Source organism: Abramis brama (genome assembly GCF_963993115.1).
Source record: "Abramis brama genome assembly, chromosome: 5".
NCBI classification, from domain to species: Eukaryota; Metazoa; Chordata; class Actinopteri; order Cypriniformes; family Leuciscidae; genus Abramis; species Abramis brama.
Window position 1 is genome coordinate 23641128 of NC_139967.1, and position 27895 is coordinate 23669022.

The window sequence follows — 27895 nt, forward strand, 5'->3', positions numbered from 1 at the left end:
AATTTAAGTAAAATCCTTAATAAATTGAAACGGTTGTTTTATTGTGTTCTGTATTCGAACTGGAATATGCTGCTTTCAGAAATGAAAAGTGGAATTACTGTTATTTTATTCATTAAACATCAACAGATTACACTAGGCCTAATTAATAATAATTTATTCCTTTGACGAATCTTGTAAATGCTTTGGTTGCTTATATAATCCATACAGACAGAGAGGCGATATATCACAACAATGAGACAAATGACATGTTAGAATTATGAATGTTAATTTAAAAACCATGTCCAGCATTTGAAAATAGAGGAACATTTTTACTGAAAACATCTTTATGGTACTGTATGCAAATTAACTATAAACTATTTTGAGTGTCCCTTAAACTGTTGGCCTATTAAAAACAAACATTGAGCTAGCCTATATTTTGCTTTGCTGAATTTGGCAACCCTAACGATGCACTCTTGGTAGATTTGTTTATAAATAATTTATTTGTTACATCAACTATTCTGTGTTCTTAACGAATCGGTTGAGTGTAAGATTCAACGACTTATGATACAACTGAAGCAGAAATGATCGCTTGAATTAATGAATGAATCGTTTTAGTGAACATATTCAAAAGATTCAAACTACTGGAATGAATGAAAATCCCCGCCAGTAAAAACAGTAGGAAACGCGCCTTTAGTTTGAGTAACATCAGTGAGAGCCAATCATGTTTAAGCATTAAAGACACCGCCCCTTCTTGGAAGTAAGAGAAGTCGTCAAGGCCCGAGGCCGTGCTCTCAGCCGGTGACGGGTGACGCTTCCGGGCCAAGAGCGCGAGTCAGGAGCATGAGATAAGAGAACTGGTGAGGACTCTGTTTTGAGTTACATTCTCACGTTGTTTATTCGGTTAGATGAATTCGATTTGTATCGAATTTGTACTTGTTGTCATTAGCTGTTTTCCCCTGTCGGCCAAGGTTTGGTTGAGCGCCTTTAATCAACCGGAAGAAGAAGCGTCCACGCGCCCTCACACGACGGAACCGAGGACGTCGAGTCACACAGTAAGTCCGCGTGCTGCATATGGTGTTGTTTATTTGGTATTATTTCAAAGGCCTTTCTTTTCACATGCGATTATATATCTTGTACGAGAGATCGTGGTTTAAATGTTGCTGCCAGCTGGTGGATCTTTGTATTTCGGTAGGTGTATCGTTTAATTCAAAAATGTGCCAAACAAAGAGCGGCCTGCGTTTCTGGCGCACTTATTATTGGCGTTAATCTTGCTAACGTTAATTGGCTAACAATCAAACCAGTTGCTACATTCTCAAATGTATCATGCTTATAAGTTCTTATCCTATTGTCTGTTTTGGTTTTGGCTGTTTGAGTCTTGCTAATTCCAATATCATGTTGATAAACATGATTGAGCGGTCTATCATGGCCGTAGTTCGTTACGTGACTGGTGTTACAGACCGATGAAAACGAAACCAAAACATAATTTATACGTTTACTTTGTGTAGCAACAAAGCTCTAACAGCAGTACTCACATCTTTAGCTTTAACGAATTTAGATGCATGCACGTGATACGGGAACAGCTGACCGCATGTTGCTATGTTTTTAACAAGTGCAGGGCTGTGCTACATTCTAGACCAACGCACTTGCATGCGCACTGGTTGATCAATGTACACTAGACACTGTAGTTTATATTAGAAGAAAGCTAGAGGTTTTCAACCTTTACAGAACTATAGATTTGTAGTGTACGACGAAATGTTTTTTTTAACAATTTGCAACAATCCTGGGCTGCTACTTTACCACATTATATAATGCATAATGGAAACATTCACCAAAAACTGAGAATTGTCATTTACTCATGTCATTCCAAACTTGAATGACTTTCTGTTTCGGTGACATTGACCTTCGTTGTATTTGGAGAGAAAAAAAAAAACAACCCATTATACATTGGTTGTGCCCTGCAGAAGAAAGTCATACAGATTTGGAACTGTACGAAGGCGATTAAATGTATTATTATTATTATTATGGGTGTTCTGTCCCTTTAACAGAATGAGTTTGATACTTGATAGTTATAAATGTGTTCTATGATGTATATGGTCTCCACAGACTTTGAGTACCATCAGAGACACCCAGTGGTCCATGAACCCCTGGTTGAAAACATTCATTTGAGTGTCAGTGAATTTGGGGAATCAATTACTTGTATTTTGCTTCAAACATTAGCCAGTTTAAATTAAGTTCCTACATTTTTTAACACTCAAATACGCATCAATTCATTTCTTTACTTTGTCAATACTACAGGTGCAAGATGTCTTACTCATCCCGAAGTTCCTCTCGTGCCACCGACTGTAAGGTCTATGTAGGTGACCTTGGCAATGGTGCAGCCAAAGGTGAGCTGGAACGGGCCTTCAGTTACTACGGACCATTGCGGAGTGTATGGGTCGCCCGGAACCCTCCAGGTTTCGCCTTCGTAGAGTATGAGGATGCCAGAGATGCTGAGGATGCCGTAAAGGGGATGGATGGAAAGTGAGTCAACTTGAGTTCTACCTGCCTACATTTGCCATGATGCTACTGCAGCACATTTAACCCCCTGACCTCTTCAGGGAGCTCAGACCCGCAGGGGTGAGTGTCGGCGGTTTCACTGTTCTCTTTCCGCTCACAAAGGCCCCAACTTTTGTGGCATTTTCCTAGATGCAGATTAATTGTACCCTGTTTTTGAGTTCAGTTGTTTTTAATTGGTCTGGACTTTATCTGCATCTAGGTGAAATGTATGGCTCAGAAATAAAAAGGCTAACGGGGGGAGTCTGGGATGTCCAAACAGCTGGATCACATATGTACACACCTTTGTTTGACATAGGGAACAAATAACCTTCTGATCTATAATATCCCAGGGTGCTTTGTGGAGCCCGTGTCAGAGTTGAGCTGTCTACTGGTATGTCAAGAAAGTCCCGTTATGGCCGTCCCAGCCGCAGGCAATTTGACCCCAACGACCGCTGTTACCAGTGTGGGGAGAGTGGTCATTATGCCTATGACTGTTATCGTTTCAGCAAGAGGCGAAGCCGACGCAGCAGGTACATAAATAAACGTTTTTTTATTGCCTTTCTACTTGAGCCTGTTGTTCATAAACTTTCATATTGTTTTTGTTGCTTTTAGATCAACATCTCGCTCTCGGTCCAGATCTCGAGGCCGCCGCTACCGCTCTCGGAGCCGTAGTAATGAAAGGTAAGACCACGCACTGTTCCAGTTGTGTTTGAATAAAAAAATTTGTCAATATGTATCAGTCTGATTTCATGCCCTCCTTTTTTCAGAAAGTACCGTTCACCTTCATACTCAAAACGCAGAAGCAGGTGAGCTTTGGTATCTTTTCACAGTCCTGTTTCTAACAACTCTTAATTGCAATAAGTCTACTTAACACATTGATTTGCCTCAGCACTGTTGAAGAAGCAATCTTTCTATGGGACATTTTGATTTTCTGAAAGTCCCCCTGTTTATGTTATCCCTTAAAACACCAAATGACATTTAAACTTTTTTTTTCCTTGAAGAAAAATTCATCATGCCTTAAAATAGCTTGAATGTAACTCTACACCCTTGCTTCATTTAGTATATGCGTTTCTATGAATATGCAAATCACCCCGCCCCCACTCACACACACCAGCTCAGAGATCCACTCTGATGATCACACGTTGCCGTGATTTGTTACAAGGTAGTTTGTGATGTCAGAAACACCAGCTATTTCGAAACGCGTTTTTAAAACTGTCTTTATTTCACTGCTTTTAATGAGAAAATACTCAGCAATGGTGTTGACTTGTGCTTTAAGACAAACCATGTGCAAATTCATATTAAAAACACCACATAGACATATCAACAACATTAAACGCTTGATTTTTACCACAGGGGGACTTAAATTTTGTCATTGATCTCTGGGCTTTTGATTTTTCTTAAACTTCACCTCTGTTTTAGGTCAGGCTCCCCGGCCCGCTCCAGATCCAGAACCCCTGTGCGGCGCTCGCGTTCACCTGTACGCAGGTCAAAAAGCCCTGTCCGGAGGTCCCGATCCAGAACGCCTGTCCGTAGAGACAGGTACTGGATGCACAATTTACATATGCTAATTTGTTAATTCAGTTTCACGATATACGTGTTGTACATGCATCTCAGTTTAAATCTTATTTGTTTCTTTTAAAGTCGTTCCCGTTCACGATCTGGTTCCAGACAGAGGGAACGTAGTGTGTCCAGATCTCGCTCTCGGTCTCGTTCGATCAGTCACAAGAAAGACGGGTAAATGCAAATTTACACATTAGCACATTTCAGTTGTCATTTAAGGTCGAAAATCTGTAGATGCTGACTCTGTCTCTGTGTGTGTGTGTGTGTGTGTTCTTAGTCATTCCAGGTCTGCCAGCCCAAGGAGAAGTCCAACACCGGGTGCTGACTGATCTGAATACTGATGCTTCACCCCTATTCCCCACCTATGCCTCAGGGCTAAAATACATTTTATCTTCCCCATGATTTCAATTCTGGTTCTACTGTAGCTACAAAGCTTTTATTTTTTTCCTCCCCACAGTTAAGTGACAAAGCTCCTCCACCTTGTAAAAACTTCACTATCATCTCAAGCAGCTCATTAATATTTTTTTCCCTTCCCTTTTTCAAAATCCCCTTTACTTCTAAACATTTTTTAAGAGCTCCATTATTTTAATTTCAGTGTTGAGCCAGTGTCCTGTGATTTGTGGGTAAGGTGGTGAATGAGCTATGTTGTGATTTAGTCAGTGTATTATATGAATGGAAAAGTACGCTGTGATTTGTTTGTTGTAGAAGGGTTTTTTTTTTTTTTTTCATTGAAAATGGCAACAATCTTTTTAATAAAGTAAAGCTTTACAAACCTAATGGTTTCTGTGCATTTTCTTGCTGACCTGAGGTTTTTTATTCATCTTTTATTGCTTATTAGATTACATAACAAAGACATGTTATAACATAAACACTCTCATATATTCACATACGGATAATCAACAAAAGGAAAAATATACAGTACTGTGCAAAAGTCTTAGGCATGTTAATATTTCCGGGAACGTCTCCAAAATGCTTGAAGAAACCTTCCTGCAAAGCTACAGTACTGTGAAAAGTACTGGCACTTGTGTTAAAATGCTGTAAAGTGAGATTGCTTTCAAAAATAAAATCACAAATTGAATTTATTCATGATTTAACTTCTATTAACTAATTCAAATCAATATATGGTGTAACAACCCTTTGCGTTTAAAACGGCTTTTGTCCAGGTACACTTGCGCATAGTTTTTCAGGTAGCTTTGCAGGAAGGTTTCTTCAAGCATCTTGGAGACGTTCCCGCAGTTCTGGATTTAGTCTGTCTCGGTTTCTGTTTTATTATCATGCCTAAGACTTTTGCACAGTACTGTATATACACCCACAAAAAAACTAAAATTAGGTCTCCTAGTACAAGATGCATCCAACAATACTTATTTTCTTGCATATCTTATAAAATCCCATAAAATATATCCCCATTGTTTTCTTTTTCTAAGAAAATCATAAAGGGTTTCCAAGCATCTTCAAAAGCCTTATACCTGCCTTTAATAATATACATTATTTTCTCCAATGACATATTCAGTGTCATCTCCCTATAATTGGTGCCTCCAACTTTTTCCAAAGTGCTATAAGCTTGTAGAATACACATTTACACATTTTTTTCCGGTTTTACATACAAGGCTTAAGTCCAAGACTAAAATGCATGTTTGAGTTGTTTTGAGCAAGCTGCAACTTGCACTGATATCTTAAAATATGTAAGTGTCATTGTTCCGTCTCTAGATTTACACCAGTAATGTTTTTGTTTCTTTATTGGCGCATGTCTATAAAAGCTACTTAAATGCGCTGATTAAACTAAGGCTTAATCTAAACCCTGTCTGTGAAACCAGGCCATAGACAAATATATAATCTCCTCTTCTCAATTTAAAATTACTAGGACATAAATTTTATATAAAAAAAAATGTTTCAAGAGAAATAGTAACATTGATTATTTTATCTATCATAGTCTGCTCTAACTTCCAGAATTTCAAGATCTCTTCACACTCCCATACACAATGAAAGAATTCTTTATTCAACTCTAATCTTCAAGGGATAGAGGGTATACTGTTTTAAAATAAAAATGGCACAATTTTAACCATAATGGTTTTTATTAATTTGTCTTATTGTTTGTAAGTTGCTGCAAGTTACTCTTTACTTGCCTTCAGTAATTGTTTTAGGTCTTTTTACTTTAGTTAGCCTGGTATTAGTTTTTGCTGCTCTGTCAAAATTGTTTGAGAATTTTGAAATTCTGCTGGTATATAAAATTGTATTGTGATGACCTCATTTACAGCACAAATTATTACTCCAAAATACAATTAGAATGGATTGTTTTTTTGTTTTGTTTTTTAATTGGGCCTTTAGTTGCTTTTGTGTACAGCTTTTAGTCATGTCCTGAATGAAATGCATCTCTCCTGTAGGTTTGATTTTGTTTTGTGTGTGTTTGCAGTGCTCAAACATAAAACTGTTTAGTCGGATTCACTCCATTCTTGAGTCAAAGCAGTTTATTATATCAAATTGTTAAACCATTTTACGTAGAATTGTAGTACACTCATTACTGTTATAGGGAAAAAATACAAAGATCGAAATTCTAGGCAAACTCAAACGGCTGCAACAAAACATTTAAAAGTGGACGGAAACATGGCAAATTTGCACAGACCAAATATTTTTGTAGTTAAAGTTAAATGTCCTTTAGTATGAAGCATTGGCTGCCTCGAAACCATGGGTTTTTTAATGACTACACAAATGTGTGCAGTGTGCCTGTATGAATCATATATAATCCTTTTTTTTTACTACAATATTATAACAGCAGTATTGCTGCCAGTCTTGAGTCTGCACACAAAAGAGAGGTTGAGCAGCTGACTATCTGGTGTAGTCACAACAACCTGGAGCTGAACACACTCCAAACTGTGGAGATGATAATGGACTTCAGGAGGAACACCCCAGCACTCCCCTCTCTTACTATAATGAACAGCACTGTGGCATTCAGGTTCCTGGGCACCACCATCTCTCTGGACCTGAAGTGGGACACTTTAACTCTATTGTGAAAAAGGCCCAGCAGAGGTTGTACTTCCTTCGCCAGCTGAAGAAGTTCAATCTGCCACAGTTCTACTCAGCTGTAATTGAGTCTGTTCTATGCACTTTTAGAACTGTCTGGTTTGGTTCAGCTAAATCAGACATTAGAAGAACAACAGACAGCCCGGACTGCTGAAAGGATTGTTGGTACTCCCCTGCCCACCCTCAAGGACCTGTACTCTTCCAGAGTGAGGAAGAGGGCAGGTAAAATCATCACAGACTCCACTCACCCTGGCCACAACCTATTTGAACTGTTGCCTTCCTGCTGGCAATTCAGAGCGCTGAGCACTAGAACATCTAGGCACAGAAACAGCTTCTTCCCACAGGCCATCTCCCTACTGAACAGTTAAATTCCTTCCGAGGCCAATCTTAGTGCAATACTCCCACTGTTTAGTGCAATTTCTTGTTAATTCACTTTTATTTATTATCCATAATACTGTTAACTGTAAATATGTTCATATCTGTAAATATTTACTTTTCTTTATTCTTTAATATCTTTATTCTTTAATTTTGTTATTATGTCTTGTTGTATTTATGTGTGCACTGGAAATTAAGCTTCATTTAGCCTACAGAGAAAAATTATTTGTGTGAGCAAGCACAGTTTGACAATAAAGCTCTTTCTGATTCTAATTTAGATAAACGTCATTTTGGTGCTCCAGACGCATTCGAACGCGACTACGCAGCCTTAAAAATGTTGTCTAGGTAGGCAGCTTAATAAGTGTTGAAGCGCAGCCATTCCCAAAATTCCTTTTCCTCTCGCGTTTCCCCCTCCTCCTGCGGGTTGCCGTAGCTCCGGCAGTGGTGTGTTCCATTTTATAACATTTCATTTGAGACAACATGGCTGCTGCGGCTGGCCATTATTACGGTGACGGAGGCAGAGCAACAAAAAGACAGAAAACAGACGGCGACGGAATGGCCACGGTACTTTCATTCAATTCATGTTATTGCATTTTTTGTATGTTTGTGGTGCTAGATATTCCTTTTTTCTTGAAACGATTTTTTCTCCATTCAATACGTGATGCTAATAAGGCTAGCTTGTAGCTAACACCAGTTTGTTAGTCTGTTTAGTTATGAGAAATAATTATGCGATTGTGGAGGATGTAAGCATTACATATAAGGTGATGTATATAAGTTATATACATCATCTAATACAACTAATTGGACCCTGTGGTTCGGCTAGGATTGCTTTCCTCAATGCGCATTCATTGTTCTGGTCAGTCGGATCAGCCTCTGATAAGCCATTCACACTGCTTGTTAACAGACTTCTTTTCATTTAGCCGAATGGAAAATGTCGGAAAGTGCACGAGAAAATTCAAAAGCAGTAGAATTTCAGTTTTTGCGGGAAACACTAACTCTGGCTAGATCATGGTATCTGAACTCTGAATGTGATGCTGGTAATTGGATCAATTTCACTAGTTTGAATCTTTATTTACTACAGTTTTACAGCACTGATGTTTACCGAGAGGCTAACGTAGTGAAGCAAATGAATGAATATTTCATATATTTGCTTTAAGCGTTCACAAGGATTCTAGTTTTATACTATTGTTTAATTTAACCATTTGTTCTTTCCTTTGTATGTGCAGGAGGGTTACAGTGACCCGCACAAGACCTTGCCCTCGCTTGTGGTGCATATAAGGGGGCTTATTGACGGCATTGCCGAGTCTGACCTGGTGGAGGCGCTACAGGAATTTGGCACTATAAGGTAATGTTCATGGTGGATAAGAATGGTCCTTGCCCAAATGCTATCCTCAGCCCTTGTGGTTCTCATTCTAGTCCTTACTTTGTTGACAGAGATATTACGTTACAAAAGGGTTCATCTGAGATCAATTTAGAACACCTATAACAAAAATTCCTTAAAACCAGTGGTTCTCAGTCTTTTTGACTCTAAGGCCCTCCATTGTCCAACACAATATTCAAAGGCCCCTGATATCGGAGAGCTATTTCCTCTGGTGTTTCTGCTGTAATTATGAAAGCGCTGCTTTTTTTCCACAAGGGAGTGTTTATATTAATTCAAGAAAAAACAAGATTATGTGTTTTTTATTAAAAATAATAGTTATTGAGGGAAAAAGAAAGGATTTAGTTTTTTAATTTTTTTGCATTTCAATTAATTTTAAAAAATATAATTAAATAATTTTAAGTCATCCTGTGGCCCCCTAGAAAGTTTAAGGCCTCTCGGTTGAGAACTGCTGCTTTAAATTAAACCAATTTTAATATCTGACTAAATAAAAAAGAAACCGTACTAATGTCTTCATTGGTATTAAGAGAAAACTTGTTTAACCAATAATAGTACACCAAAAAGTGTTTCTAATCCCATGATGATAAATCCATTATTCAAGATGGGGATGGGAGTTTTTTCTTCTTCTATTAATTGATTAGCATTTTTCACCATTTCAGCAAAATTGTTTGAGGAATTCAAAGTCATTATTGTGTGTGCGTGCATGTGTTTGTCTTTCAGTTATGTTGTGTTGATGCCAAAGAAGCGTCAGGCACTGGTGGAGTTTGAGGATATGGGCGGCTCCTCTAACGCAGTGACATATGCTAACAATAATCAAATCTACATTGCTGGCCGGCCATCTTACATCAATTACTCTACCAGTCAAAAAATCTCTCGGCCCAGCGACTCTGATGATACAAGGAGCGTCAACAATGTACTACTCCTCACAATCATGAACCCCATCTACCCCATTACCACGGTAAGTTGTTTAGATATTGATCATCATGGTCATATATTATGATGGTATAGCTGAGTAGACTCTACTGTCTAGCTGTCTACTACTGCATCTGAGCTGGTCTTCATTCTTTGTGACTCTGTTTATTGTCATTTCTTGTCCATAGGACGTTCTGTACACCATCTGTAATAACTGTGGACCCGTGCAAAGGATTGTGATCTTCAGGAAAAATGGAGTTCAAGCCATGATCGAATATCCTTGAATAAAATGACTTCAACCTTCACTAATGTGTTTTAAGATTAGAGTATGGGGCTTTTCACAAAAACAAAGATCAAACCCTGTACAAGTGTAGTTTAGGCTGCATGCTCTTATTTACATTAGAAATATTGTTCTCCTTGACTCTTGGTCACATTTGACTCAGTCCAGAGTGCGCAAAGAGCTAAAGCCTCTCTCAACGGAGCTGACATCTACTCGGGCTGCTGCACCCTTAAAATTGAGTATGCCAAGGTTAGTACCCCATAAAATGACATCAAACTGTTTGTGCTGTACAGTGCCTTCTACAGGCCTGGAGTCAATATGGCAAATTAAGTCATTCTGTAATAGGTGCATTTATTATTATTTTTCTTCATTAAAAGGTATAGGCTAGTGACTAAGCTAAATCTTACACACAGTCAAAGGTAAGTTGAAAAGTCATGACTCTTTTGGACTGTTCATTTTAATAAAGACATGGAACACTCATTTCACGGTAAAATGAGTGCCAATAATTTAAAGTAAGTTACTGCACTAAAAAAAATCTATATTATCTAACACATAACAATTACATAACAAATATAAATAACTAAGCTACAATTTGTATTAAGTTGTATGCATATATCTTATAAACGCATATCTGAATTCAGAATGAGTGCTTTGACATTTGCAGAAGGCTTATATGTAGCGCACACACTTTTAATGAGCAGGGACAATTCAAATGATTGTGACTAATTACCCCTGTAAAAACTTATTCCTAATGAAATGTCACTTTTTATTGTACAGCCAACCCGTCTCAACGTCTTCAAAAACGATCAGGACACATGGGATTACACCAACCCCAATCTCAGTGGCCAAGGTACTGTACAGCCGTTGCACTCTGTCTGTGCTGCTCCTTATGTTTTTTGGGGATGGGTGTGTGGACAGGCCTCCTCAAGTGACGCCCTTGGGAAGTTTGAAGTAACTTCAATAGTGGATCTTTTCCCAACTACGTCACTTCAGTGATGCTGCTTCATTCTTGTGTTCCTTCTCTTTAGATTATAATACAAAATATTTACATGGTTGTAGTAGTAAATAGACATTCTTACATGGACACGCATTCTTGCACATGCGCAAAAAGAACATCCGCCTTTAAAAAAAACGCACATTCGTTTATTTAAAGGAAAGACATGCACTTGAGAGGGCATGACTGTCATACTGTCTGCAGAAGCGCACATTCTTCTTAGCTCATACTGACGTACACTGGTCTGTTGCGCATGCCACCTGTTAAAGCACAAGTGTTTCTCATATAGCAATTCCTTAGAAGCAGGCACTCCTTTCACCTGTAGTCACTGAGCATGACACTGCATCAAGCAAATATTACATGATGGAGATTTGTTTTTTGCTTTGCAATAGAGATGGGGTATCCAGTCCTGCTCCTGGAGGGCCACTCTCCTGAAGAGTGTAGCGCCAACCCCAAATTAAACACTCCTGAACCAGCTAATCAAGGATCACAAAAAATTTCCTGGCAGGTGTTTTGGGGCAAGTTGAAGCTGAACTTTGCAGGACGTCGTCCCTCCAGGAGCAGAATTTCACTGAACAGGGCTGTATATAACAGGTTGATTCGTGAACGTAAAGATTCACAATGGTCCAAGCAATATTTAATGGATCATTCAGGAACCAACTTTACCCAGATTAAGTTGTTTTATAGTACATTTTTGCATTCAGAATACTTTTTTTTTTTCTTTTTTTTTTTTGAAGGCTAAAGCTTGTTTGTCTTTGGCCAGAGTTTATGTATTTGCTCTTATTCAAAATATCTATGTATCAGGTCTCAAAGGGTAAAATTGCTGAGCATTTTTACTCCTGAGATGTGATGCGTTAAGCTCCTGTGCTTGAACTAGCTGCTGAACACATTTTACATCCAACAAAACATTTCCATTTACTTAAGTTTCTTTGCAAGGCACACTCGCAGCACTTCAGCAGGCCACATGGAACAGCCTAACGGAACTCATGGCAACTTTAAACACTTCAAAGTCTGCAGTTTCACTCGTATCGAAGTCGCACGGATACAAAACACTCAAGATATCCTTCCATTCTCTACAAAGGTGGCGGACATCTCTGAATTAACGACACATTTTAGGGACATGAGTCTAATCTCTTTGGATAACACATTACAGACTATCACCGAAGACTTTCACATATCAACACCGACCAAGCGACTGATCAAGCAGCAAACACATGAAGGGAAGTGGTACAGATACACAGAATGACAGAAGAATAGATATTTTCTTCTCGTTCCCTGCCTAATGCAGTCATGTTTCTTGGGTGTTTGGGCTACTTTTGCTCTCGCTTCTCTCCTCTTTCCTGAGAACATCATGCGAACATGCCGCACTGACATAAGTGACAACACCAGATCAGGATTGCTACAACACAAGTGCCATGGTCAGAGATTTGGGTTGGTCAGAGATCGCCATGACATCATGCCAAGCTGACATTGTCATGACAACATACTATCAGACAAATCGTTTGAGATTTATGCAGAGATCATCATGACAACACGGCAAGTTGACATTACCACCATGACACAAGTCAAGAGTGCTTCAACACAGCGGCGGTGGTCTCGTTGCGCACAGCACGACAAGTTGAGATCGTCACTACTCACCCGGCCAAGAACAGACTTTTGTCTATACATAACGAACAGATGACATCGACTTTACACCGTGACACATCCGAAACCGCATGATCACAGGCCACATGCTCTGACATCAACGTGAGATTGTTGCAAACACATCCTTTCGCCAACTTGCTAACAATAGTGAAATGCACCAGACAAGACACTATGGGTGACAATAGCGACAAAACACCGCTGTAACACACGGGAAGGACCGCAGCTGCCCACCGATCACACAGACAGATCCTCAGCTCTCCCTCCCCAAGCCCTGTCTCTTTGTGGACTGAAGTGCTTTCTCTCTCTCATTTCTTCATCCCTCTTCCTCTTCCTCTCTATGTTAAATCTGTTTTATTCATTGGGCACGGCTGACCGTGTTCTGATCCCTGTGTTACGCCCCCTGTGTGACGCAGGTGTGGATAAGTCTGATTGCTGATGTGGCGTCTCTTCTAAACTCAACACCGTCTGCTGTCTGCTATCCACCTTTGCTACTACGGTAAGCACCTATGTGCCTGGAATGCACCAAAAGCACATGCAGTGGACTGGGAGGAATATCCTAAAGAACTGAATGAAAACGAAATCAACAGGAAAAGAGCGACTGGTAAAGAATATCACACTTCCACCATGGTGCCTGCTGCATTTATTTATGTATTTATTTAAATGGGCATATAGCACACTGCTCATTTAAACTATTCGACCTAGCTGGATCAGCTAGAACTTTGTTGGTAAGATATTTTACGCCATTTCTGGCATGGAGGGAAGACCTTGAATAACACTTTCCTGTGGCCTTTTAAGCCTAAATAAAGAATACTTTCACCCATCCTCACCCCCTGGTGGTGGATACATGTAGCTCTAATTTATTTATTATTATTATTATTATTATTATTATTATTTTGGGACCATTTGAGTAAGGTTGTTTTCCCACAAGTGACTGATATTAATTGTGTTGTCTTTAGAAGGTAACATTTCCTGTGGGAGTGAATGTTCTTTATAGTCCTGAAGCGTTTTTAAGGCAGAAAATATTCAATTAAAATGTTACATTTTGTAAATGCATGTTATGGATCCTGAGAACTGTGTGTGTGTATGTGGTGACCGTGATTTCACCAAGTACAACATGAAGTTGATCCAGGAACAACATTCCAGTCAAGTTTACAGTGTGTCAAGTTTAGGTTTACAACCAGGCTTAGGTGCTTCTAAATCAGTGTTTACCTATTATTTCCCTCTGATTTTAGGGATAAATTATGGATAGGGTTAGGACAACATTTTCGGACAGGAATGTTGTTTCAGGATCGACAAAATATGTTGATCCAGAAACGTGTCTTGGCAAAAACTCGGTGACCACTTGTTTTTGACCTTGTATGATTGAATCAATATTATTATTCAAACTTCTGGTGATGTATGCTAGACTCTCCAAGCATTTAGTCTGCTTAGGCCCCGTCCCGTAATTACAGTCGATTGAAAACTCTCATTCAGATCTGCCTCCGACCTTTCAACTACCAATGGATGAAAGACCCTGGCCTGTCCTACTTTTTTCTTTTTTTGTCTCTCTCTTTCTCGATTGTTTCATTTAGGTGTCACAATACAGAAGAAAAGATCCTTCAGTTTCATCACAACATAACATAACTCTAAAAAGACCTACCACCTTATCATTTGGCAGCCATGTTCATTTGTCTAGTCAACTTGAAATCAAAATTGACCCCCATTTACTTTAATGCATTTTTTCTTAGCTTATTGTCCATGATTTATTTGTGCGCATTATTACAACTGTTCCAAATACACATTTATTTTCACATGAAATACGATGTTCAATGAGAACATTGGGATAAGTCAGATTAAAGAAAGTAAAACTGGTTGCAAACAGTGTTTAATGTTCACTTCAACTCAACTCCACCCTTTTAGAAAAGCCTTAAACCCCTTCCTAAAGTTTTTGGTATTTTATCAATTTAAGTGAAACATTAATTCATTCTGTTTATTGAAATCCCTGTCTAGGTAAACATCACTGTATTGTTTTAGTAGTCTTTGCTCTCCTTTTCTGTGAAATATTGTATTATGACTTTGATGTAATTTGAGTGTAATTTAATTGGAGAAGACCATTTATTTTGGTCTCACAGGCACGGATAAACGTATCTAGAACCAGGCTACTTATGTGCTTATTTTTCATTAAATTAATCAATTCATATTGTTCTTTTGATCCCCTCTTGGAACCTGTGGTTTTACATTCTGACCCAAGTGAAATTAATAAATGCATATTTGGTTTTCGAAGTATGATTATTTAATCATGTTCATGTTGTATTTTTATTACTTATTTTAATCTGATTTGTGTGTATACCTGTCTGTGCAGATACCGATGCAGATGGCAATTGGAACAATACACAAGGTGTGTGTTTGGTTGTGTATGAAAGATTTTCTTGGATCATGTAAATAGTTGAATTTCTCTTTGAATAACCTGACGTCATTCAAAATCTCCATTATGGCTTCCTTTAGTATTGCAGTAATCGGGATTTTGTAGTTTTAACACCCTATTCTCACTGCATGTCACTCACTGAACTGCACAGCCCTTCCTTTTCTTTTGTTTGTGATCACAGCAGTTGTGATGCTGTATTGTTGTTTTGTCTCTTTCAGACCCCAACGCTAACACAAACAAGCGGCAGAGGCAGCCAGCACTGCTGGGGGATCATCCACCTGAATATGGTCAGTTTGTTACACACATTAACAAATGGCCCAAATAGAGGCACGGAATCAGTCCCTCTTGCTTTTATAGGTGCTTATTGTGTATATTTCATTCTCTCTAATTATTAGATACTTTTTTTTATTTTATATAGCTGGTCCTCAGGGTGGCTATGGTCACTATGACGACACTTATGGACCACCTCCTCCACCCACTCACTACGAGGGTAGACGCATGGGGCCCCCAATAGGGCGTGGCCGTGGCGGACCCCGGTATGGTGGGGCACAGTACGGACATGGACCTCCTCCACCAGACTACAACGCTCATGCTGACTCTCCTGTGGTCATGGTGTACGGTCTTGAGCCCAACAAGATCAATGCAGACAGATTGTTTAACATATTCTGTCTCTACGGTAATGTGGAAAGGGTGAGTGGGTGATTCTTTACATAAGTGGCGTTGTGGAGCTTATGATCCTCAAATGAAGAACTTGGAGGTTCAATTGTGCCTTAGAATTATAACCAAGTAATGGCTGAAAGCATTTGTCAAGCAGACCTTAAGTTAAGAGGCTTCTGCATACTGCATATGTCTCTTAATCTCACAAAGTTATTGCAAGAATTGCAAGAGTTATTGCAAAACTCACCAGTTATTGCAAGAACTGCATTTGTTTGAAATGGCAAAGACATTTAATGGTACAAAAAAAGCTATAATTTTTGATCAATTTAACGTGTTCTTGCTGAGTAAGATATTAATTTCTTAAATCTTGCTGATTCCAAACTTTTAAACGATAGTCGTCTCATGTGTTGAATATTTGTGTGTGTTTGTGCTCAGGTAAAGTTTATGAAGAGTAAACCAGGTGCTGCGATGGTGGAGATGGGAGACTGCTATGCCGTGGATAGAGCCATTTCACACCTTAACAACAACATGCTATTTGGACAAAAACTCAATGTCTGGTGTGTACAATAGAATGTCTTTTAGAGCATGCATATCCATTATACATCTATTTTATTATACATTACTTTTGTTTCTTCATTTTATTTTATTTTAAAATTAGTCCATTTACTAATTATTTAATGTAAAACGATTTGACCTTAAAGTTAGCTTTTCCATTCAAGACAAGTAAAACTAAATCTGCATGATTTCTGTCTGTGTGCACTACTTAGTTTTTTTGTCTATTGGTCTGCAGTGTATCCAAACAGCAGGCCATAATGCCGGGTCAGTCATACCAGCTGGAAGATGGCAGTTGTAGTTTTAAGGATTTTCATGGGAACAGAAACAACCGTTTCACCACTGCTGAGCAGGCAGCCAAGAACCGCATCCAGCAGCCCAGCAACGTACTGCACTTTTTCAACAGTCAACCAGACAGTACTGTTGAAGTTTTCAGTCAGGTCAGAAATCGTATGTCATTTTAAGGTTGCAGTGTTTATTCTGAGTGATATCTGTGCATGTTTTTTTTTTGTTTTTTTTACATTGCACTTTTAACAAAAACATGAACTCGCTACAACTCCTGACTCTCTCGTTTTTTTCCATTTTACTCAAATATACGCCATAATAGAGTCATTGGGACAAAGATGTTTTGTGCTTTAAAGATCTGGGTGTGTGTGGGCTCAGTTTAACAGTCTTTTCTGTATCTTCATCTACAGATTTGTGAAGAGTTGGGAATAAAGAGCCCAACCAGCGTCAAACTGTTCACTGGCAAGAGTGAGTTACTAATTGTTTTAATATGTTTGTAAATAGTCAATTTATTCTGTGAATTATGTTAAGTGTATATAGGTGGTGTAAGTTTGGTTCTATGTAAATACACTTGTGTTGTGTGTGCTCTTGTGTTGGTGGAACTGCAGGTGAGAGAAGTTCATCTGGTCTGTTGGAGTGGGAGTCCGTAAACGATGCTATGGAGGCTCTTGCGCTGATAAACCACTTCCAGATGAAGAACCCTAGTAAGTACTCGGCTTACATCCAGCCAGCACACTTTAACGCTACTGCAATGTGACTACTATAGTTATGGCAGCTACACGTTTTTGTACTGGTGTGAGTTATTTTGGAGCTGTTTTGCTCTAAGGCGTGCAACACAGCATTCTTCATCGCATCATAATCTAAATTCTGCTCAAGAGTCAACGCGGCACAAACTTCTTGAGCTTTCCCATCCAGTTTACACTGCAACAGCAGCGGCCAAACATTTCGCGGCCATTGAAGCGTGGCGGCGACGCATTCAAACACAGTGAAGTATGTATCCACTTCACTTTCACGGAAGAACGGGACTAACGTGATTTGTTTACTAATATCAAAACTTGGACTTGCTTGCAAATTGCGTCGAGAGACAAATTCAGAACCAGGAGTGGAAGTGCTGCTTGGAGAAGACACAGGCGTACTCGTGCCGGGTGGAACAGTAGTTGGAAACCTGTTGGGAACCGTAGTTTTAAGTTCGAGCTCCAGCTCTTTCAGTCGGATTGCGCGCTGAGTTTCCAGACTGACTGTTTTAAATAAATGTGCGCTCACTCACAAAGATAATGTTCAAACAATTTTATTAACAAAAATATAGTGAAAACCAGAAACAAAGGGGATAAATTCAGGAGTGGACAATAAACAAAATAACTAGTTTAATACCCTCTATATTCCCTAAAAAAAAAATTGCATCAAAAGAAAAATACAACGCAACTTCCCTAACTCCTTAACCCAAAACATAGAATAAACATGTGCAAAAGAAATGGCGTCACACTCCCTACTTCCCCTAAATTGAGTATTTACAAATAATATTTACACAATATAACTGAAGGCCAAAGTAATTCAAAACAACCTAAGAGTTATAAATCGAATGAACAAAAGCAAGTTTCACAAAAGGCACACAATCGCAGAGGAATTCAAGACAGAGCAAAACAAATGGCATGCATTCGGCCTCCATAGAGTGTTTGGGGTGGTCCTCTGCTGGCTTGAGTGCAGGCCACACCCTCTCCTGCAACAGAAACACTCAGAAACACAAACCCATACTTCTAAAACACACAAGCTGTAACACAGTAAATCATAATGTTACTTAAATTTTCTCTTTTTTTTTTCCTCTCCTCAGGTGGGCCTTACCCATACACTCTTAAACTGTGTTTTTCAACCGCACAGCACGCCAACTGAAACCTATAACGCCCACTAACCTTCCCAGTGATCCCAGCACCATAGCATGTCTTAATTCTTGACCTAGAGGGAAAGAAATGGGACTGTTATTTCCAGAATAAGTCTGGACTCAATGTTTTGTATCATTGTTCATTTTAAAGATTTTTTTTTTAATTGATATTAATATACTTTTTTTTTTTTTGGACCGGTCTTGTATAACAGTAAATTTGTGTGAAAATGTATTAAATTAGTAAAGACATCATTGTGAACCAGTTTGTGTCTTGTGTATGTGGTTTGGCTCAAAACAGTGGGATTGCTGGTGTGCTATGGAAACAGCCAGCCAAGCAACTAACCTTAACACAAAATGAATACCAACTTTACTTAATCAAACAGAATGGAGATCAATACTCATTTGTGGTAAATGGTTTCATTTGTCACTGAAGACTGGAGTAATTATGATGAAAATTCAGCTTTGCCATCACAGGAATAAATTACATTTTAAAATGTATTAAATAGAAAAGTTATTTTAAGTTGTAATATTTCACAATATTGCTGTTTTATTACGTTTTTGATCAATTAAATGCAGCCTTGGTGAACACACAACTTATATTACTTTGAACAGTAGTTGTCTTAATTGCAGATGAAGTTTGCTCTTTGTTAACAGTCCTTTACATAATGTAATGTGCTGTTGTTTTTAGTATCTTTGTAGGATATGGTCAATACTGGCCAGACTTGCGGCCTCTTGCATCACTGTATGACAATATATTCAGTTATTGTAAAAGTAATTAATATAGTATTAATATTAAGAAAGATTATAGCCTCATTGAGGATGGGTTTTGGCTTTCCTACAGTTGTAGTGAAGAGACTGCTGTCATGTGTTGTGCTGCGGGTCTGCAGCTGAACTTTTCTCGCTCCATGGGACTCGTTTATTAAACGTGTGTACCCTAAAATCCACGCCACCGTTGGTGTTTGGCGTGGGAAGGTGCTTCGCGCCACTTGAGTTTCTAAACAGACGCACTTTTCCTTGTGTGAGAGTTGGAGGACTGCAGCAGGTATTTAGAAATCTAATCAATTCTTGCCGCTTGCCATTGTCAAGTAAAGGATTTGGACGTTGACTGTTGCCCTTATGTATGGCGTTTGCAAGGCGGAGATCTGAACCATTAGCTGCGTACAATTTCAAGAACATTTGTGATTTATAGATTTCGCATCTGTAAGAGAGGCGTACGCTCGTTCTTTGAATCACAAGTACGCACATTTAAGAAATGACCATATTATCAAATGTAGGACGGCTTCTACGCAACATTTCATAAATGAGGCCCTAGGCCAGACCACGTCAAAGACCTCAGGAGGATTTCTGAATGCACTGATGCAGCGTTACTGACTGAGGGCGTCCTCTACTGGGGATATGGCAAAATACACGTCTTGCCTGAAGAACTTTGAAATCTCATGAAACCAAAAGCCTGGGTTTAGAAATTCTCTAAGCAGATTAAAAATGGACCAAAAATATTGACGACTTTTCAAAGATTTATATACCCCTGTAACGAAGACAGATAAAATGTGAATGTCCCCTGACTCTTAATACAACCAGTACTGACTAGCAACAGCAATGCTTTATGATGTAAATAAATAAAAAAAGACACCCCATGTCCCATCTGAAATTCAACAACAACTACTTGTGACCACTAGGAAGTAAGATTGAATAAGTCTGGCTACAAAACATGGTACCAGCAGCAAGAAGTAATTTTCATTTCAGTGTTCAAGAACTGCCTGCTAGATGGCTTGGATTCATACACAAACAGAATGAAATATTTAGCTCTTCCTTAACCACTTGAAATACAAATAAATATCTTTCACATAAAAGTCAGTGTTGAGCGGCTGCAGCTCTCTGTTCATTGCTGATTGAAATGAACTGCTCTTCAGTATCTTGGTTTTTGATCGGCTGTTCTTTTGAAGAAACAGGCAGTCTTGATACTAAAGTGGACAATCGGTGAAGAACAAGATCTGCTGTTGTTTTCAGACTGTGCTGTTTGGGAGGAGAACAGGAAAAAACACAGAAGCTTAATTAACTAAAAACATCAGTAATCAATAATAATAATAATAATAATAATAAAACAGCTCAGTGACAGTCACCTGAAGTATATGCAGGCCTTTTAAGGTAAGAACTGCTAACTCTCTTAGTCCGTCTCCTGCCAGGTCAAGATAAATCAGTGACAGAAGGGGACTTTTAAAACTCCGTCTCCACAGCAGCTGTAACTTATCCTCAAAAGCTCCTGTTGTTTGGGGAAATTTATAGCAGAGCAGGTCCTATAGATAACAAATCAAATACATCATTGTGCATACTGGTTGGCTGCTTATATTTCAAAATTTCTAATTACCACCAGTGTTATGAATTCTTTCATTTTGGCATACATTTGTTCCCTATTATGCGTATGTATTTTGAATCCAGCACTCTACCTGTCCATACGTTCCTAGTAGCAACTCATGTTGTCCGTCAAAGTCCAGATCAACAACGAGAGCACAGAGAACTGCATCACACTGGTCGCTTTCTGCCAAACACAGCTGTCTGCTCAGTCCATACTGTTCTACATCCCTGAACACACACACAATTATTTTACACCCAACCAGACACATGGTGCACAACAAGCAACATACTAAACAGGCTCTAACCTGTAAACAACAGCCATCTCTATCGCACTGGTTACCAACAGATTAAATGTTTCCCTTTGACTACCTGTGGGGGAAAAAGACAGATAGAGAGAGATTAATAACAATAGTCTCAAGAACAGTGGTTCACAAACTTTTTAGCCTTTTTAGCCCCCACAACCCACATCAATAGGGCTCAAGTACCCCTTCATCAACACTAAACTAAAGAATCAATGTTGTGAGTAAATAAAGACTGGACACATTTTAATATTTTAAATCCAGCATTTGATGGAAAACAAAACCTTTAAATCTTATATTTAAAAATGAAAAATACACGAAATTACCACTATAACCAGTAGATGGTGGTAGAGGAGCACTTATTGGCTCATATTAGCCATTTCCATTCCCTAAAATAGTTTTTTCACACATTCTGCTTTTTAATTTATATTAAGACATTATAAAACCAGAACGTTAAAAAAAAATTATCATAAAAGTTTAGCACTTTTTGAAAAGTTGAAAAGTCACAAAGACTCATGAAAAAGAATAACTTTTCTTCAAATTGCGAATGACTTACACAGCTCACTTTCTGTGTAATTCATTCACAATTTGAAGAAAAGTTATTCTTTTTCATGAGTCTTTGTGACTTTTCAACTTTCAACAAGGAGCGCTCCCTTTATTAGCGGTCAGTCAAGCTCATTGATTTGGGGACACTTGTGAAAACTCCAATTTTAATAATTTAATCTTACTAAAGTGCACAATACATCTCTAACTTACAATGACATGCTTTGTTTGTGATAATGGGTTAGGGTTAGGTTTGTGAGCATGTAGAATGTAAAATGCATCACAGCTTCCAGAGAAATATTAAGCAGCACAACTGTTTTCAACATTGATAATAATAAAAAATGTTTCTTTAGCAGCAAATCAGCATTAGAATGATTTCTGAAGGATAATTTGACACTGAAGACAGGAGTAATAATGCTGAAAATTCAGCTTTGCCATGACAGGAATAAAATACATTTTTAAATATATTCAAACAGAAAACAGTTATTTTATGCATCAACTGGTGACCATATGAGCTGTATCACTCACTGTTCGCCTCTGTGTTCTGGTGCTGCTCTTTCAAAGGGAACAGCAACACAGTGGAGATGGGACTGTCATGCTGAACACGCCAGTTCTGGAGAATCTCTAATAAGGCAAATGTGCATAGAAAGCCAGAGCTTTTATTAGACTATATTACATTCTAAGAAGAGAAGAGAAAAAACGTGCAAGTGTGTTTCTCACCGGGTCCCTTTTGGTTGACAAGAGAAAGTCCCACAGAACCATTCTGACATCCAAATGCAGTGAGACGCCGGTTTTGATCAATACTTAAGACATCTAACCATAATACACTGCAATGCACACAAATTACATATTAATAATTACCATCAAACGTCTCGTCTCGTCATCCAAACCTGAACTGCAGAAAAGTAAACCACTCACTTGCTTGGCAGCTCCTGCAGTTCAGGAAAGAGTCTTTCCACTGGCTGTTCCTCAAACTGGTGCAAAGAGGCATTCTACCAATCAGACATAGAGGATGAACTTCAAATCTTTAGTATGAGAGTATGAAAGAGAGACAAAGCAAAACCTTATTCTAACTACATTTATCAGCTGGGCTGACCTCTTTGTAAAGATGTATGCGCTGATCATGCCCACTGAGGAGAAAGACAGTCTCGCTGGATCCATCTACACAATGCACCCTGCGAAACAAACATGTACTTCTGAACCCTAAATCTTTGTTAGATTTCAAATACCACAACACACTGCATTTCATCTATTTAAATACAAAAACTTTACTGGCTCCTTTCATTGTAACATAAATGACAACAACACAATGACACACTCACTCAGTATGATAGAGCTGGAAGGGAGTGAACTGGAGCTCCAGGTTCAGACAACTTTCTGTCAAGCAGATGAAACCGTCAGATTATTCAGTATGGACCAATTTCAATCAGATTAAAATATGTAGCATATAGTATAGTTTTAAGCCATATGATATGATATATATGTATTTTTTTATATATAGATCTTTTTTTCTCCATATGACAAACTCACGTGCAATAGACTCCAGGTTAAACTCTGACCCTGGTTCATAATCACAGTAAATATTAAGGAAAGGGGTCGCTTTATCTCCTGAGTCCTGAGAGGAAAGAGATCAAAATAAATGCATGAAGCAGAAAATGCAGCAAAAATGTCAGCCCTCATGGATGGAGAAAGTGAGTGAGCGAGGAAAATTTTCCATCTAGTTTGAAACTAGTTACTTGTACCAGTTAATGATGAAGCACACCTTAATGAAGGTTATTCCTACGACCAGTCCTCTTTTAGGGGCAGATTTGTTGAAGGCGTCAATGGAGACGATTTCTGCATCAACTTTATTAACAAAACAAGAAATAGTTTTGCATTAGACAGCAAGCTAAAACAAAAGACTTTTAAAGAAAACGAACAGGTTGTGACCTGGTATATATGTGAACTGAATCTCTCTGGCCACAGGTCTGATCTTCTTCTGCAGGTCCTGGTATCTGAAGCACACTACTTTCCCCTTCAGAGTCGCTGCCAGTAACTCCTGCTCGCCTGCCTGGCATAGTCCGTATATGTTACTCTGCGAGGGAAAACGACTAAAACTGTCTTCCACAAATGGACACAGGCCTTTTACATCCGGCAACATCTTGCAGATGATCACAAAAGAAATAAAACAATTCCTCTGGATCTTACTGGACTGCCAAAAAAAAACAAAACACAACAACATCCGGGTATGGGCGGGTTGTGAGTAAATTTAACCAATCATCTGTGTTTTTCGAACCGCTTGACAAATCACAGATTTCCAAATGAGGCTGTCGTCATCGGCTGTCGTCGACAGTGATACTCCGACGAATAAAATAGAGTATTGAATAGTACAAACATATAATAGTATAAGTCGTATAGTAATATCAAATACTATATAATAATATAACAGGCAGAAGAGGAGTAGAGCAGTATCTTGGAAATGCAGAGAACAGTCCCCTGACAGGCTTTCTTCAGCCTTCCTGTGTGTGTTGTCCTGGTTCCACTGGCTAAAATGTGGAAAAAATATAAATGAGTGAATGAATCTTCTTTGAAGAGATGAGTCGGTTTAGCTCTATCTGTAATTCTGACAGACATGGGGTCTGTCTGTGTATTTTACATATCTATGGTAAGCCACAGACCCTCTCATCTTCCAATAATAAGACAATCTCTGCCAATACACTCAATTTTATTAAGCGTAAATATTCCATACCAGTTTGTTAATTGATCATGTCTTAACTTATTCTTTGTGGTTAAGATGCATTAAACTGAAACCAGTGGGAGGCTATTGCTATTATTCGATTTGTTAAATTCCCGATGAGGAAGAACTGGGGCCTCCAGCAGGGGGCGAAATTACATGCATTAATTAATTTACTTTATTTAAGGCAGCCATCACAATGAATTATGTAATGGAATTAAATACTATGGCTAACAATTTTGTAAAAAAAAAAAAAAGTAAAAGTAAATAAACCAACCAACAAATAAAATGAGCAGAATATGATCACAAAAGCCATCTAAATGTAAAAATCGGCAGATTTTGTAGAACTAAATACCCAGTAGGCCTATTGTTCAATTAGTACCAATTAGACCTTACTATTATTAGATCTTATATTGTTTTGTTACGCAAATGAATGAAAAGCATATTATGATGCATTCATACGCCTATCTGATACAAGTAAACTGCAAAAGTAAAAAGCTCAAAAAATCAATTTCATTACATTAGATACAATGCTTAAACACATTCATACTTTTGTCTGTTATCAGTAAAACTTATTAGACCTGAACTGAATTGATTTGAAATAAATGGACGGAATCTCTACTAGAGGGTCAGACAAGCTGTCAATTGGTTATTGGGGCCCTTTTCAGCATACAGCCCCACTGACATTAAAACCCTTTTAATCTGACTGTGACCCAAAGTCTGTCCACATGGGACATATTGTGCTTATCAGCAAATAACTGCCTCATCACAACATCTTCCCATATAAAAACATCTACACTCATTACACTCAATACACTGCATTATAAATTGCCACCAGTTGTTTTAAATACCTGTTTATAAAGTGATTACAATCACTGGTTTGTGAGGGATTATAGTCAGAAGAAGAGCCCCATGTTTTGTACATATATTTAGCACATATTCAAAGTTTCTAATGAATCTGTTGTCTGATTGTGCAGGATATTTTATATGCATGCTTAACTCACTGTTTAGAGAGCGTGAGTGGATGTGTGTGTGTGTGTCCAGGGTGTGTGTTTCTTAGGGGATTAGAATTGTGTGAGTGATTGGTGCTGACAGCGGTCTGTGTATTACTGGCTGGCCTGCAGATTAAGCCGCTCCTTTTTAGACTGCCTAATCTGGATTAACTGATGCAGTGTGCCTGCAATGATGCGGCCCACTACCTCTCTCTCTCTCTCTCTCTCGCTCCCTCTCTCTCTCTCTCTCTCTCGCTCCCTCCCTCCTTCTCTCTCTCTCTTTCTTTCTTTTTATCTATCTGTCACCCCACTCGACCTTCTTCACCCCAATCTATCTTCACATTTTTCTTTCCTTTACCTCTATTTACGTAGGAACATTTTGTTTATTTCATCTATCTTACTCTCCACTCAGATTAAATGTTTGTTGCAATGTTAATGTGTTGGCTGTGTATTTCTATGCTAATGTGTTCTGGAGTGTGTGTGTGTGTGTGTGTGTGTGTGTGTGTGTGTGTGTGTGTGTGTGTGTGTGTGTGTGTGTGTGTGTGTGTGTGTGTGTGCGTGTGTGCGTGTGTGTGTGTGTGTGCCTGCGGATTAGAGTTTAGTCCACTTCCATAATTGCTCTTGTGCCTGCATAGCTGGTTGTTGCCAGATGGACGGACTGGTCCCCCCACCCCCCTCTGCACCACCCTCCACAAAACTTTGCCTTCTGCAAGCGCACAAGCACAGATCCTGAACACATAAACATACAAACATCATATACTGACACAGAACAACAACAAATCATCTCTTCATAATTTTACTGGTTTTACACAAAAAACAACCACCACTGAAAAACTGCCATGTTGTATGATGTGGTAATCTGAGCAAAAAGTAGCCTGATTATTAGTTTGTTGCATAAATAAACAGACAAACAAGTAAATAATCATTTATTGTTTGGTAATGATATTGTCTTTAATTCCTAATTCTTCAGTTCTTTACTTGCATATTTAATTTGTATTGTACAACAATATATATTAATAAAAAAATATTTTATATTGAAGGCTGGGAAGTGTTGGACAATTGGATACTTGGGGGGGGGGGGGGGGGGGGGGGAGTGGATGAGGTGGAATATTTTCTGTATGTGTATAGCTAAATAATCTTGATTCTAAACTAAAGATATTTTAATTTCTTTCTAAGATTTGAAGAACCACTTTCCATCTCATTTTTCTTTTTCAAATTACTTAAAAACAAAACAATTTTTTTTTTGTAAAGCAAGCTGATCGGATTCAAAGTAAGTATGTTTTATCCATATATCTAAAATCTGTCATTTCCATCATTTAGAGAAAAGCTTGACATAATAATTTAGGGAATCTGAAGACTTTTTTGTCCTTTGTCCCTTGACTGTGGAGTTTGTACTGTACTTAAAAGGGATGACGTCACAGCCAAATAACCCTGTCTGCTCTCTCTGTTTAAAGCCAACCTATCACATTCAGTTCATCTTGAGAGCCAATTGATGCCTTTCTCCTACCTCTCTCCCTCTCTCTGTCACTAACATATTTACACTCAAATAAACAATCCTTTCAAATAAAACATACATGTTCTTTCTATAGAAAACATTCTATTTAAAATTTCAAACAGCTCAATACAGTAAACTATAGTCAACATCCTTCCAAATGGACGTTCTCCTTTCTTCTTTTATCAGGCCCTCATCACTGGTCAAGATAACACTTGTCCTTCATCTTGTTTTCTTTTCACCTTTTTGGGTCCTGTGATTTTTAAAGATTTTAATCAGTTAATTGCAATCAAACAGATATGCAACTAAATTCTTATACAAATAAATATTATGCAAGTTGCTATGCAAAACTGTTAACACAGGACTGAACAAGAAAATATCCACAAGAAACATTTAATCTAGCTCATATACGGAAAAAAAAATCAATTAACGAATGAAATGTCAGAGTGTAGGCTATAGTCGTCTTAATTATGAGCTTCAAATTACAGTTGCGTCTAAAAGCCTGTCCGAAGTTTGAGCTATTCGTTTCTATAAAGATAGCAAAAATATAATGCCAATAAACGAAAAACAAAGCATTCAGATAATTCAAATATAATGGTTTACAGCTTGTACACAATTTATAAGATAGAAATAAATAAAAAAATCGAATTCTTGATATGCAAATTGTAATCTGAATCTAAATTATTTTACGAACAAACATGCACAAGCATTCAATAGGCTAAGAATTTTATTTATTTTCAATGCTTGTGGGCAGTGTCAGAATTTTTTTCGTCATATATTATAAAGAAACGAGTTCTGCCTTCTGAATTTGTTTTTTTAGGGACATTTTTACATTTGTGAGGGCGCATTTTTCGAACTTGTAGCCTGCAGCGTGTCAAAGACATGTATGGAAAATGCTTGCACTGAATCAATTAATTAATGGTTGATACGGTTCCTAAAATCGATAACTATATCTAGAGAATATGCCTATTATTATAAAATTATGTTAGATTTGAAAAAATGCGGCATTTTGAGGCATTTCTCGTGGCATTTTTGCTCCGATCCCTGGTCATTTT

At 38.2% G+C, this 27895-nt stretch overlaps 3 protein-coding genes across 6 annotated transcripts; 2 read left to right on the top strand and 1 right to left on the bottom strand.

Annotated features, from left to right (window-relative positions):
* The first annotated feature begins 720 nt into the window (after positions 1-720).
* srsf7a (serine and arginine rich splicing factor 7a) lies at positions 721-4851 on the top strand. Of its 3 annotated transcripts, none has more exons than XM_084113683.1 (9): positions 721-836; positions 948-1167; positions 2275-2499; positions 2865-3044; positions 3127-3195; positions 3282-3320; positions 3934-4053; positions 4156-4248; positions 4352-4851. In XM_084113683.1, the coding sequence occupies exons 3-9, from the start codon at positions 2282-2284 to the stop codon at positions 4401-4403; spliced, it is 771 nt and encodes a 256-aa protein (XP_083969809.1). In that variant the 5' UTR covers positions 721-836; positions 948-1167; positions 2275-2281; the 3' UTR covers positions 4404-4851. The 3 variants fall into 3 exon arrangements, with proteins under 3 accessions (XP_083969809.1, XP_083969807.1, XP_083969808.1); XM_084113681.1 differs by having other exon boundaries at positions 948-1031; XM_084113682.1 differs by lacking the exon at positions 721-836 and having other exon boundaries at positions 859-1031.
* Positions 4852-7877: 3026 nt separating this feature from the next.
* hnrnpl (heterogeneous nuclear ribonucleoprotein L) lies at positions 7878-18712 on the top strand. Of its 2 annotated transcripts, none has more exons than XM_084114081.1 (14): positions 7878-8031; positions 8694-8812; positions 9566-9803; positions 9946-10031; positions 10190-10286; positions 10815-10887; positions 15017-15052; positions 15298-15366; positions 15498-15769; positions 16172-16293; positions 16527-16728; positions 16984-17041; positions 17182-17277; positions 18402-18712. In XM_084114081.1, the coding sequence occupies exons 1-14, from the start codon at positions 7948-7950 to the stop codon at positions 18458-18460; spliced, it is 1611 nt and encodes a 536-aa protein (XP_083970207.1). In that variant the 5' UTR covers positions 7878-7947; the 3' UTR covers positions 18461-18712. The 2 variants fall into 2 exon arrangements, with proteins under 2 accessions (XP_083970207.1, XP_083970206.1); XM_084114080.1 differs by having other exon boundaries at positions 17170-17277; positions 18402-18594.
* Positions 18713-19950: 1238 nt separating this feature from the next.
* kptn (kaptin (actin binding protein)) lies at positions 19951-24250 on the bottom strand. The gene is made up of 12 exons (XM_084114082.1): positions 23573-24250; positions 23406-23488; positions 23174-23258; positions 22966-23020; positions 22740-22818; positions 22562-22635; positions 22364-22470; positions 22172-22267; positions 21107-21170; positions 20894-21029; positions 20570-20743; positions 19951-20462 (listed from the first exon to the last, which is right to left on the bottom strand). Exons 1-12 carry the CDS (start codon positions 23862-23864, stop codon positions 20301-20303), a joined length of 1407 nt encoding a protein of 468 aa, XP_083970208.1. The 5' UTR covers positions 23865-24250; the 3' UTR covers positions 19951-20300.
* Between the last annotated feature and the right edge of the window lie 3645 nt (positions 24251-27895).

Coding starts and splice junctions, on each gene's coding strand:
- srsf7a (XM_084113683.1), top strand. CDS start 2,282: ATGTCTTACTCATCCCGAAGTTCCTCTCGTGCCACCGACTGTAAGGTC. Junction 2,500..2,864: donor GTAAAGGGGATGGATGGAAA/GTGAGTCAACTT, acceptor ATAATATCCCAG/GGTGCTTTGTGGAGCCCGTG. Junction 3,196..3,281: donor CGGAGCCGTAGTAATGAAAG/GTAAGACCACGC, acceptor TCCTTTTTTCAG/AAAGTACCGTTCACCTTCAT.
- hnrnpl (XM_084114080.1), top strand. CDS start 7,948: ATGGCTGCTGCGGCTGGCCATTATTACGGTGACGGAGGCAGAGCAACA. Junction 10,032..10,189: donor GGAGTTCAAGCCATGATCGA/ATATCCTTGAAT, acceptor ACTCTTGGTCAC/ATTTGACTCAGTCCAGAGTG. Junction 17,278..18,401: donor CTTCCAGATGAAGAACCCTA/GTAAGTACTCGG, acceptor TCCTCTCCTCAG/GTGGGCCTTACCCATACACT.
- kptn (XM_084114082.1), bottom strand. CDS start 23,864: ATGTTGTTGTGTTTTGTTTTTTTTTGGCAGTCCAGTAAGATCCAGAGG. Junction 22,819..22,965: donor TTCCAGCTCTATCATACTGA/GTGAGTGTGTCA, acceptor TTTGTTTCGCAG/GGTGCATTGTGTAGATGGAT. Junction 20,744..20,893: donor TACTAGGAACGTATGGACAG/GTAGAGTGCTGG, acceptor TGTTATCTATAG/GACCTGCTCTGCTATAAATT.